Consider the following 14131-nt stretch of genomic DNA (forward strand, 5'->3'; position numbering starts at 1 on the left):
CACGAGCAGTGACTTTTCTCAATAACTTCGTTATTTTCTGAGCTATTGTTGTGAAATTAAATATTTAATTAATTATTAAATATTACACTAACAAACGAGTGTGCCAAATTTGATCAAGATTGCGTGAAAACGATCGGTCGAAAACAGTGACTTTTGTCAATAACTTCGTTACTTTTGACGCGATTGCTTTTAAATTAAACAATTTTCAGTTTAATATATCTGTTAATGACTGTGACGAATTTGATAATCGGGTGACTACATCATATAGCTCCAATAGGAACAATCGGCGGAAAACAGTGACTTTGTTCAAAATCTTCGTTATTTTCTATGCTAAGAATGTGGGCCATTCTTTCGCAAACTTTGGCCTTTTTACATAAAACGTCCCTCTGGTTTTAGCTTAACGCTAACTTGAGCGATAATACTCTCATCGACAAGGAGACAAAAGTCATGGCAGAGATACATATGTACATAGATGCTTATAATCCAATGCAAGGGTATGGAAAAATAAAAACTGAAAAATTTCGGCGTGGAAATTGGCTAAATGCTTTTATTTCTCAATAGTGTGTGACACAAACATCAAGTAGATTATCTAAAATTTCGTCAGCACGATTGATCTCGGCACCACTGTGGAGATAATGGAAAGGCTCATCTATGCTATCCATGAATGGACGGAAATTTGTGTAGTCACAGTTTATGGTAATGTTGCTGGGGTGCACAGGGCTGGACTCTGCAGTTGTGATCAACGTTATATCCTGGTTTTTGTGTGATTCCGAAGGGGCATTATCTAAAGTCGATGTAAGTACAGTAGAGAACGACGAATCACCCGGTAAAGAAGATGGCAGCTCATCATCCTTGCATATCTGTTACAACAAAGAGTTTTAATTGGTTGAAATATTAGAGAGAAGGTAGTTGTTTTCAAACCATGCTTGCACATCCATATTTGTCGGTGATCAGACAATTGAGTCCCGATGCTTCCTCAATGATTCCAGTGGTGCTTATAATAATAGTGCCCAGGCCGTATTGCTGCTGCAGACAAATGCCATCGTTAGTGATCGTTGTCATTTGCATAACAGCTGAACCCAACGCATTGCTGGCATCATCCGACATTTGGGGACTAGGGACACTAGATAATGACAAGCCCAAGTCTAGTCCAACTTCAGTTAGGGTAAAGGACTGCGCCTCATGTTGGACTGGGACTGTATCTATAAGTTCTTTGCACTCAACCATTTGGGAACATTTTCTGTAGCGTAGTTGAACGGACTCGTCATCCTGATTGTGACCTTGAGCGTGAAGATATGTCCGGGATACGGTGGATTTCAGAGTATGATTAGATTCATCGACGTAAATACCCGTATTAGTATTTTGATCTACGGTAGTTTGACTAGATTGATGTTCACAAAGTGGCGGAATGATCAAGTGAGAATAATGGCCTGGTGAATGGATTTTTTTTTCCACTTTGTGATTCTGTTTGGAATGAGCCGACTTTCTATTTCTAATGCGCTTTCTGTCGCATTTTTTTGGATCTACTCCCAGTTCCCAATAGCCACCTTTACCCTTCTCTTCACGCTTTCGGTTGCGGAAGCAATGGTGTAGAGACAAATTATGTCTAATAGAATTCTGAAACATTTAGAAATTAAGACATAATAATAAATAAACATAGTTATAATTTTTGATATTTCTTCAAAGTTGTTATTTTAGTCAACAAAAACGCTGCTAGATAGACTCGGCTGTTGAGGCTGACCAAGAGTCGATTTTTATCAACATACCCGATTCTAAAAAAAATGTGATTAAGCATAGCCAAGTTATCGGTGTAAACGTTTATCACTGATCGCGCTAATGTTATCTTGTGGTCGAAAGATTAAGTGATATAATATATGCCTACTATTCACCCCGGCAAACTTGACCCTACTTACCCTTGCGGAGGGCTTTTTAAATTGGTCGGAAGGAGACGTTTGGTGCAAATCAACTTCACGGAGTTGGAGTAAACGTTTTATTTGTGATAGTTTTTACTGTTAAACATCAAATATCCAAATTTGAATAAGATCGGATAAATAGAACACAATATCAATACAAATCGGCTCTGGCTTATCTTTGCGAACAGCGCTGACAGTCATCATATTTGGCACAGTATCCCGAAGTCGACTTACTTAATTTTATTTAAGTGTAAAAGTTACAAGGTTTTGACAAACTTTTCGGACAACTTAGCTGTCGTAATAAGATATCGCGTTATAACAAGGAATACATATGTCAATAACACTTACGTTCCACTTCTTGCGCACCCTAAAGAACGCAAATTTGGATTCGATCCAGGCACAGATCTGCTGTAAAGTGACTCGCCCGTTTTCCAGCATTGCCATTCCAATTATGTGGGAATAATTGAATGGAGGCTTTTCTGTGACGTCCGTCTCATACTTGGTAGCCAATTTCTCATACTCCACCAAATCTCTTAAAGAAAGAACGTCAGGAACAACAATACTTTGTAAGATATATATATGCGGATTTAGCCAAGACTTACCGTTTTACTTTGCCAATAAATATATCGTATCGCTCAGCTGGACTTGGACGCTTGGCAGGGAGTGGTGTGGGATCAGCTCGAATAAGTGGTTTTCTTGGCTCTGTTAAGAATGTATTGACTATGGATTGTGGAGCATGCTTCTTTGGTGTGTTCTGCCTTGCGTTGCATATTTGATTTAGCTGGTTGGATTTCAGCTGAGGACTTCGGCGCGGACTTGGACTATGTTCTGACTTGTCACTAATTGAAACTGCAGTCAAGTCAATATTTTGGGCCAACTCGTCATCTATATGAGTTTCAATGGTTTTTGGCCACGTCAAGTTTTGGTTTCTTAGAAGCCAGTTTAGATTAGTTAGTTCACGTTCCTCGTCAGAGTCATCCGATTGCATTTGTGTTGCAATTTCGGCAGTTCGTTGATTTGATTTCGAAGCAGAACTGTTGTCTCGAAATAATTTCCGTGTTCCTTGGGATATCATTATTCTATGTCAAATCACTGAAGCACTTCGTCTGCTACCAATTATTAAAATAGAACTTTGTAATATTTCGTTTTTTTGGCAGACTTTAAGGATTATTCAACTGCAAAAGAATATTAGTTGCAACCAAAATGAGTTGATGTTTTTGTATCCTTTTTCAAACGGATTTAGAAAAAGGTCTAAAAAAATTTTTTTGAATAATTGATTTTTGTTTCGTTTTTCAAACGCAATATTCTCTGACCCAATTGTACACACTTCTTATTGGCCCTCCCATTTGAAGCGTTAACTTTAGGTGGACAGCGATTGGCTCTCGCAAAGCTTTGTATTAAATTGGAGCTTTGCTGACTCGGACATGGGCGGTAAAACGGTGGTGGAGAAGAGTGTCCGCCATTTTATAAATGTCATCTAGTAAACACACAAACCACCAAACTAGGAACATATATACATACTTACGTATGTATAATACAGTAAGAATCCAAGAGTCAGGAAGTTTGGAAAACATGAAATTGAATCAAAATATTGATTAACCTGACAATTCTTGGAGTTTTTATTAACGTCCAGAGAGTCGAAACACGTTGAAAACTCAGCGAAGTGTACTGCCTATAACATGTTCCGATCGCAATTATGTAGATATAAATCTATGTAGGTTATTTTTATACATTTTGTAATTTGAAAACGGCCTTCGTTGAATAGTTTCTGTGATAAACCGAAAACTTTATTTAGAACTAAACTAGCCTATTGAGTAATAACTTTACGTAACCGTTTCAGACGAGCGGTTTGATATAGACTGCACCTCGATACGTTGCTTGTACACCTGTACCTAAACCTTTGGCGGTGGTCAACTGGCCCGGCCAACAGCAACAACCCCTTTTAGCCGTATATTGAGCAGAGCCAAATTGGTAAGTGGTAGATGTACAGTTTAGGTGAAATACATGGTTGAATTGGCCATATAACGCTAGAGTGGTCGGTTGGGTACGGTGCCACGGTCTCATACGCAAGGACACGAAGTCGTCAGTTCATTTTGGTTCGCGCTCGCGGTTTGGAAAATTTCCTCTCGACTGGAAAGGCAAAAACCCATAGTGCTTTTACAGTCATAGCCGACAGAAAACGAGCAAGCATCGACCAACGTCCAAGGAAATAAACAACCCCCATTTTTCCGCGCTGGACATTAGGCTACCTTTTCTCGTCAACCCTCCCCATCCATGCCTCTGATAGTCAATGGTCGAGGGGTGGTTCCTTAAATACACAGGTACAGGTGGTACAGACACAGGTCGGTATCTTTGACTATTCATGATTCATGGAATAGTAAATGCAATGATGAATACGTGCATTGATGAATTGCATTTAAGAGTCAATGATCGATAAACTGTTATATAGATGGATAATGCCTCTGTCATCAAGTATAGTACCAAGCCGCATCGTGAACCTCATATCATTTGTCAGGAGGTTCTAATGCAATGCAATATCAGCTGTAAAAATTAAGATTCTTTATCACATCAAATAGTTATTGCAATTATTTTATTCGTGACTAATAGTGTCGATATGCCTCAAATTGGAGTACATCATTATTCTTAATGTTAGAAGTTTCTGTAATTTTTAAAGACGACTTCGGCAAAAAAGTTTGTAATACTCAAAATATGTATTCTAAGGTCGACATGACTGATTTAAGAAATTTTTGTTAAATCCGAGCGAGACATTCCAATTATGAAATACATGTATTCACGATTATCTTACAAACAAAGCAACTGGCACAATCAGAATCTCAATCTTTATGACATTCGTGTATCTTATTCTATATGTACATGTTTGGAAGAAATAAAATATAAATAAATATTGATTTTCTAAGGTATACAAAAATCGTCGGGTATATGTAAATGCGTTTCGTGTTTCATTTGGCTTTCTGAAGTCCCGTAGGATGTATCTACAAGTAAGTGCAGCGATAAGCTTTACCGGGATGTAATCTAATTCCAAAAATCAAAATCCGCCTTTGACTATCAACTATGTGGAGCTTAACAATAAATTTAAATGCATCAGGGCAAAATAAATACATAAATGCAAAAGAGAGCGAAGGGGATAACATTTTCCTACATGTTTAAGGTATATTCTGATTCTATATGTACATATTGCCGCCTTCAGCCACCCAGGATGATTTGGTGAATGTTACTGCTGCTACTTTAAATGGAATCAAATCCAGATATATCGCTCTCCATCTACAAATTTAGAAAGAAGTAGATTATTGAAATTGCATAATTCATCTCTATATGACTATGACGATGATAAGGTAGGTACCAACCCTTTCTGGTTTATAAAGATGCGTGTGGGGCAGCAAGAAAGTCGAGCCCAAATCCCGCTCAGCCATTGTATTTGCCTCCTAGAATGAACAAAAAGATTGCAGACAGTTAGTTGATAGGTTTCTGGCTGGGTTACACATAACTGTCGACATATGGCCATTGATCTTTAGATTTCTGTACCTCATTTGTATGACTGTGAGTTTCAGTCTGCATGTCAAAGTTTAAAAGCATTGACTTGGTTACCGCCCGGACTGTTGTTTCGTCGAACGAACGAGCTCCGTTAGATCGAAGTTCACTCACAGAAGTGTTTGGGTTGGAACCAACGATTTGATCGCTGACGATTGCAGAGACTTCGAAGCCAGCTGACACCAACGTGGTGCACTCGTTCAGAGATGGACCTCGGACGGAGCTAGTGGCAGTGGGCGATATTTTCAGCTGCTTTGCCTTTTCGGTAAATGTTGTGAAATCCGATTGATTTCGGAATGGGAACGGATGATAATATTTGGCACGTGGAATCATAAATGTAAGGGATCGATCTGTTTGTTCCGAGTCTCCAACCATTTCAACAGTGTTAAACGCAGATTGGGTTGGCTGATAATGCTCAGAACCGGCCTCGTGGCGCGTGTTCTGAAATGGACTAGCCCTGGACCTATGAACAATATTCGTGCTAGGAAATGAGCCTGGGTTCGATTTTTCCTTTTTACCTTTTCCCACGGGTTCCTGCAACAATAAACAGAAACAAAAATATATATAAAATTCAAAGGGTCGAGGCTAACTTCGGACGTGCCGACGTTTGTATACCCTTGCAAGTTCTGTTGTTACTCTTCGCTTACCTACCAGGTGGACTTACCTACAAATGGACAGATGAACAGAGAGGCGAACGGACAAGAATACATATACTTGATATCTTTTTGCAAGGGTATACAAAGGTTGCCTTTCTTCAATATTTTTCAATTTACCCTATGCAAATAGGAAAGTGAGCTGTGGCTAGATTCACTGTTAGAGTCGTTTAATATAGCATGCTTATCCGGGCTAGTCTGATTGATTAGGGAGGTCGATAATCGTGATTTGTTGCTTGATGACGTCAGCATATTTGGATGCAAGGTGGATGCTGTTATAAAGATTGGGCTAGTTGTTTGCTGGCCCCGACTCTTCCGCCGCATATACAATAATAGAATGCAAAATAGAAGCAAGACGAGCAAAAACGTTCCAATGGCAATCAGGCAGATTAGAAGAATCTTCAAATTTAACTGACACGTAGCTCCCGCATGCCAGGGAAAGCACCTGCATATAGTAGCAGCTGACTCGAGATCCCTTTTTTCGCCCGACATTGCCACACACTTGCCATTGTAATTGCACTTGTCGCAGCCAATTATACTATCGGAACATTGACGACCGGGGTAAATGGCGTTAGGAGAGACATCGACAAAACCGTCGCTGCAGCTGCAGGTGTAGCTCCCAATTAAGTTGAAACAGTGAGCGTTTACAGAGCAGTCGTTGAAGTTATCGTGAACACATTCATCGAAATCTGTAAACACCATGAAATAAGTAAATTCGAACAATACTTCCAGTTTCAGGCTCACCTGCTATAGCCAATGAGTTGATGCCATCCTTAGAGGTATAGAGCTCAGTGCCACCAATACTGTAGTTGCTTTGGCGCAAATATTTTTTAAACACCGTCTCCAGGCGCTTCAAATCGCTGCTCTCAGAGAGCTGCAGCAAGAACTTGCCAACAATGGTCTTACTAACTTCATTGTCGGTATCAATACTCTTCAATTGCACACCATGGTATATGTCCCGGAAGTCCGACTGCATCACCATTCGATCGACTGCGTCCAGAATAATCGAGCTCAGGTGACGGTATTCATTAGACGAATTACCCTTGAGTGTATCGCTGAACTGGAGTTGATAGGTTCCAACCCGATTAGTTTGTAAATTCAATTCATACGTGTAGGTGGGTTTGCACGGCCTGTCGGGAAACATGCGTGCAAAGCCCGGCCGACATTCACAATGACTCTTCGAAGTCACTGTGATGCATATTTCATTTTTGCTAGATCTGCACGCAGGACTACAGAGCAATTCGTTGGACGTCGGGACATTTTTGTTATCTACAGTAGTCTTGAAATGTGGATTCCGAGGTGAATCAATCAAGACTCCACCCAAAAGTACACTGTTTGAGTCAATGGGCGGCAATATTTCTTCATCACGAGCAGCATACTCGTATGATATATCCGAATCCCCTTTGTGTCCAGAGTTGCCTTTTCTGTTGTCCACGGCGCCAATGTCTGCCCCATTTTCAACAACTGATATTACATTTAATGTTGAAGGTTTGGAGGTTGCTACAGTTGTTTTCCTTTCTTTTTTATCTAAAATCTTTTCATTGCTTTCTGGGTTGTTTGGCTTTAAATAATGCACGTCAACGGTGGCCTTAATAATTGATTTAATTACCACTTTTTGAGGTAAGCCTGTTGAATTTAATCTCACTGAGGTTGTCGTAATTGTAGGGACAAACCTTGATAGATAAGTTTGGTTTGAAACAGAATTCTCTTCTACTTTCGTTACTGTTTTTGAGTGAGTCGTATGTATGGTTTTTACACTTACATTTGACGTTTTTGAGGCTTTTACTTTGCTGGTCTTAAGTGGATGTATTGAAGTCTGGATCAAACCTGTATCCTCATCATGATGCGTAATGCCCGGATTTAGTGTTGGTTCAATTTTGGCGATTTCAGTTCGGTTTGTAAGAGGCGTGTTGTCGTGCCTAATGGAGGAACTAAAAACAAATTCCGATGACTCTAAGGGAATTTCGTTATATCGCTCAAGATCTTGATTCGTTTTATGTGGCTGTACATCAGTTGATTGAAATGAGTTATCAAATCTGCTCTTACTAATGTAGTTAGGGCTCAATACCGGAATGGCACTCGGATGCTGGTTTAATTTGATGCTACTTGAGATTCTCGAATAAGTTGACCTATGAATTGAATTTTTCTCCTTAGAGGCAGATGCAAAACTAGGTGTGATAAGTTCAGCTTTTGTTTTCAAAATTAATTGCGAATTCTGTTCGAATATCTCAGAGGGCTCGAGTTTCTTAAGATTGTGGCTCTCGGTGTTTATTTTACTGGTTTTTGATCGACTAACATTGATCGTCGAATACGTTTGCGTTGTTGTTGGCTTGGGCATCAGGGAATACAAATTTTTCAAAGTTGAGCTTAAGTTTGGAGTTAACCTTAATTTGGCATTGGGACGTGACTCGATAATTGGTTTCGTCGCTGGCACTGGCGAGTGTCCCAGGAATATTGAAGTTTGGAGTGGCCTTGTGTTTATCTTTGTGCTGGTGGCAAGGGAGGAATAGCCATTGTTGACAGGCAGTGACAGTTCATAAAATTTGTCAGCTGAGGATGTCTTTTGATGCAGTGAGTAGTTCAAAATATTCTCTTCCGTATACGGTGGTGAATACGGTGTTGTCGGACTCGAAGCTATTACATTGGTGTGAGGATTGTAGACTCTGCTTTCGGTCGACACTATTGAAGAAGAAGGGACATATGTCGTAAAGCGAGAGTTCGATATTGGCTGATTAAATCTTGTGGTAGATTCCGTATGTGGATGAAAATGCTCTCCTTTTGCAATAAATATTTTATGAATGCCACTGTTCGGAACAAGTTTGGGTACTGTCTGGTTCCTAAGAACAAATGGTTTTCCCTGATGTAAGTCTTCAATCTTAATCGAAGATATCCACTTTTTTGGGTAGGGTTCTGTTGGAGAGACATTCTCTATAAATTCTGGAACTTCGGGCTTTTGTGAATTGAGAATAGCCGTGTTTAAAATTGTGTAGGCAACCCTTTGATCCTGCTCTGCAGCCAGATCATTATTGTCATGATGAAGTTTGTGTGCTGAAATTACATTTTTCCATTGCACTTGATCATGGCGATTTTTGTAAATATTATCCGAATTAGTAGCTACTTTGGAAACCGAGTGATGTGCGTCCAACATTTCAAGATCTGGTATTTCAAAATCGTTTGGTGCCTGGTTATGCAATGTGGGAAGTGTGTTATGAGGCTTTTTATCGGGAGGACGAAATGTACTTGTGGAAAACTGCTGTTGACTTTGCTGAGCAAAGAGTCCTTGCGGAGAGTTGTCAACTTCATGCAAAACGTTTTGCTTTTGTTGTTTCAGAGTGCTGGGGCTAATTATTGATTGTGAAGCGGGCTGGGCAGAAGTGTCCAAGAAAATTAATCGATTGTTTTGCGGGGTTAGACGTACGTCTACGTTCTCTTCGTGGAGCGGTATTTTAACTAATGGCATTGGAATATGAGCAAGCCGGCCCCTGATTGCAGTCGAGTATGGAAAGTTATCCGAATCCTTTTTGAAAGTTAGTGGTGGCGCTTGCATCTTAACGGTGTGGCTAAGCACATTTTTTTTAAGTAATGTCGAAAAGGTAGATGCCGATGGGAGCATTTTATGGGTAGAAGTTGGTTGCATTTGGTAGATTCTAGTTTGCGGCAGAGGTGAAACATAGTATGAACTTCTAAAAGTCGTGTAACTCGTAATTGCTGGCAATTTCGTACTAAATATTTCGGGAATTTGTTTTATTTCTAGGATCTCGTTGTTATTCAATTCCGAATTTAAGTTAGCAATTTGTGGAGAGCTATAGACTTGGTTGCCGTGATGTGGTCTAAAATTTTGGATCGGTGGTGCCGCAGGTGTGGGGGATAGAACATTCCCTGGGTAACGTATTACATTTTTGAATTTTAACGATTCACCAGAGATCGAATTGTAGTTAGATATTGGAGGCGGGCTCAAAATGTTGTCGAATTCGGAAACTGGTCCTTTATTAAAGAGGACTATGTCGTTGTTTATTCTATTATTTGCCGATACGGATGCGGACCCGGAGACAGCTACCAGAGCTATGGTATTTGTAGGCGGAGGCGGTGGTAAGAGTGGAATGTGCGTATGCAACAACATTTTCTTTGGTTCTTGATTCCGGATTTTTATACCTCCAGGCCTACCAATAATAATATCAGCATTTGCCGTTATAATTTCACCAGGACGAATTGGAATATCCTTGCTTAATAAGGATGAATGATAAGGATCAGCCGTGTTCGAGAAGGGAAACCGGTAATGAGAAACATTCTTCAAATTCTGCTGAAGCAAATTTTCCTCAGCAGTGAGTTGTGGAAATTGTAGGTTAGGAGGATGTATGTGGAGACTATGTGCCGTTAGTTTCTTGACATTGGCGCTGTCACTTGTATCTGCCAGTCGATCTTCATTGGATAGCGGATGTGCATGTTGGTTGCCATCTAAAATGGGCAAGATAGTAGTAGTAAAGTGCCCAGGTCCATTTTCGGATATTTTCAGTGGTATATAAACTGGCGCCGGCCCGTCAAAGTTGGCTGTTATCGATGGGTTCTTAGCCTCATCAATCGAGTCCTTGGGTAAGGTAGCTACACTTAATGACTGCGTCCGATGCCTGTTCACAATGTTTTTCTGCAACAAGTTGGCCATGACATTAAGCATGGGTCGCAATCGTTTCAAATCAAACGACCCGAGAAATTGTTGCACTGGTATCGCCATTGAATCTGTTGAAGGCTGCAACTCCGAACTTGGGCGTACATACACATCTTTGTCTTCGGACTCGGCTACAATTTGGTCTCCATCGCTTGAAGGATGCGAATGCGATTGAACTTGAGTTTGAACTAGGTTTTCTTGGACTCGAGTTCTTTTTATAGAGCTTGTTTGAATTGGTGTGTGAGATTTCTGATCATTCGTTTGATACGGCTCTATTGAATTCTTCTTAGATGGCTTAATGGTCGGTTTGGACTTTATATCTTCTGCTGTCGTTGTTCTTTTACGTGATTTTGTGATTGAAGTTGGCTTTAAAAGTGGGTCCTTTGGCGCATTAACCGCAGTTATCCGCAGCGTTTGACCGCCAAGCAAAGTGGCCACTGTAACTATAACATTAGGATGTGTTTTGCCCTTCTTCTGCAAAAGTTCGGCTCGAAACCTCGATATCAGCTCCGGTCTTAATAGAGAACTGTCCACAGTATTGGTGACAATGTTTTCAATTACTCGAGTTTGAAATTGGGCGCTCAGTTTGTTAACATCATTTGCATGTTCCGGCTGCCTGGTCGTTTGCGATGAAAGGACAGGTGGTGTTGCCAGTGCAGTTCTCGTGTTCAAGTCATCCAAATTGGTTTTATAAAATGTTAATGTGGTTAGTACTGTTTTCGTAGCGTATATCTGAAGATCGGTGTCATTGTGCGAGTAAGGCATGGCACTACTGGATTTCCGTGCCAAAGCGCCACGTGATGGCAACGATTCTGTAACTATGACCTGAGTAAGTATATTCTCAGTAATCAATATTTTTGGGGTATCCGAGTCAAGTTCATTTTGAAGTGTTTTAGTGAACGCTATTCGACTAAAGTATGTGTTTGTATCCTGAGTGGGTGTGGCCAACTCTGAAGGCTGTAGATATGAGATGTAATCTTCTGGGCCAGTTACAGTGTTGAGAATTGTGTACTTCGATGTGATAACAATTGGCAACGCATTATGCACATCCTCCTCCTCATGATCAGTGTCCAAAATGGTGTTGAAATAATGATAAGTGGTCGGGAATACGCCGACTACCAACTCTGGAGTCTGAAAGACAACAACATTAGGATTCATACATGATCGATTGAGTTTTAGTGTCAACTCACACGTGAAAGGATGACATCTGTTTGCAATATGGTGCTAGCTTGAAACAAATTTCGTTCTTCGGTATGCCGGTTCGATATCACACTTTCCTTGCTTACCACGATGCTAGTGCCATTTTGAAGATAGGTCGAATGATATGTGTAGGTGGTAAGGCATGTCTTCGTTATGAATTGGTTGTCGTTTATTGGAATAGTGAATTTCTGCCAGGGGATTGGATTTATTGATAAACTGTAGACTATAGCAAACGGAATTGTTACCTGTTTTTGTTTTACAGAAGGTAGAGCCAGGAACATTTGATTTTTTAGTGTACTTGGGGCAAGAGTAAGTGGCTTTTGCTGCTGGCTTTGTAACCCTACCGTTGATATAACATGGCCATTGCCGAATTTAAAAGGGTGAGATGTGGAACTTTGCTTTTCCATATACTTAACCTTTTCACTGGCAATTATCAGCTCCACTCCATTCGACATGACGTGCGTAGCAAGGTTATATCTTGCCTCGTCAAAGCTTTTTTCCGGATTTTCAGCGTACGTTAATTCAATATACCTACTATTAATGGATTCACTATTTACTGCTGTCGTGAGGGGCTTATCGCTCCTGTTGTTGTCGCCTACATCGGGGTGCAAAGGTGAGTTTATTGAAGATTTACAGATCACTCAAAAAATACCAAATGTTATGTTTAAAATGATATTTACACAAGGTTCTTCTAATTCGGCATCTTATCTATTCACTGAAACAGATTGGTGGGCATTTACAAAATTTATATATGTACATGCCGAAAATCGGCTTTATAATGACGATCCATGTGGGCACACACCAAATAAATAAAAAGACTCATAACTATGGATAAGTAAGTAGGTATTAAAGTTTATTTTTATGTAATTTTTATTGTAGTTCCCACAAAAAAGAGGGTTCTCAAATTTTATAATTTATAAACAAAAATCGTTTTTATTGTCAAAAATATTTTATACATACATATATGTATACGTACATTAATTTGGTTTATTACATGTAAGTGATGCGAGTCGTGATCAAGGTTGCAAAATAATAAGCTTTTCGAATCGTTTTGGCAAACATAATTTACTCAAAGTGATAATGGGTAAAACATACAAACATATATTGTATGGTTGGCACCAATCAGAACCCAACATTTTGCAACTTTCATCGTAGGATCTATGTTCAAGAGTTTTTTTACAATCTTTATATACAGCAATTCATAATTAGTAAAAAAGAAAAAAATATTAGATTCATGTAAAAAAGTAAGTGGCCAAAATAACCTACGTAGATGCCAAAGACTTAAAAAAAAATATATATATGCACATTTTACATTTTAACTTTCCTATGAGTTTTTGCATCAAAGATATCCTCCCAACATACATATATGTACTTATGTGAAAAGTGTAGAAAAAACAAACCCACCATATACAATATGAAGTTTTGCAATTTAAGTCAAATTTACGGCATTTTGTTTGATAAACTTTACGCCATTATGATCATAATCCTTCGAAACTCTCGGAGATTTGGACAAGTAAATAACGAGGGTTGGAACTTTAAAAAATAGTATGAGAAAGTTATATTCAAATTACCTTTAAAATTGCACGACTTACTGAACTCACTAGTATATTAAAATTAAATCGGATCGGTAAGTTCAAAAGTCGTCACGCCATGCACCAAGAAAACTAACTGATTTAAATTTATAAAACCATATGATCGTATGTAAAGTTTTTTTTTATCGCCGTATGGCCATCCTAGTAAAAAACGTGTATACAAAAATTTCGTGGCCGTTTTCTGTTCGATTTCAATAACATTTGGTATTATGAAGGATATTAAAAATGAATATGCCATGCATGATTGAGGCGAGAAAAATTTGAAATAAACCTGATCACCGTACATATAACACCAGTCTATGTACTACATTTAAATACTCTTGTAATCTCCGAGATCTAGGTGTTTAAACGGACGGGCATACATGACAAGATTTCACCCTATAGGTGCATAGTATAATAATAGGGTTCTGTTCCCTACATAATCGTCATATATTTGACAATTCGTGTATAAAATTCAATTCCAGGCAGATATTACAGATTCAATATTAGTAGGTACATATGTATATTTTATTTAACATTAAGTATATATTACTTATATATAAGTAAGTGTATGTATTATTA

At 39.1% G+C, this 14131-nt stretch overlaps 1 protein-coding gene across 1 annotated transcript; it reads right to left on the minus strand.

The window, feature by feature from the left end:
* Positions 1–541: 541 nt before the first annotated feature.
* Positions 542–3045, minus strand: LOC6651165. Its single transcript, XM_023179926.2, has 4 exons — positions 2516–3045; positions 2262–2445; positions 922–1617; positions 542–860 (listed from the first exon to the last, which is right to left on the minus strand). Exons 1-4 carry the CDS (start codon positions 2986–2988, stop codon positions 555–557), a joined length of 1659 nt encoding a protein of 552 aa, XP_023035694.1. The 5' UTR covers positions 2989–3045; the 3' UTR covers positions 542–554.
* Between the last annotated feature and the right edge of the window lie 11086 nt (positions 3046–14131).

The sequence above is a fragment of the Drosophila willistoni genome, chromosome 3R (assembly GCF_018902025.1).
Source record: "Drosophila willistoni isolate 14030-0811.24 chromosome 3R, UCI_dwil_1.1, whole genome shotgun sequence".
NCBI lineage: Eukaryota > Metazoa > Arthropoda > Insecta > Diptera > Drosophilidae > Drosophila > Drosophila willistoni.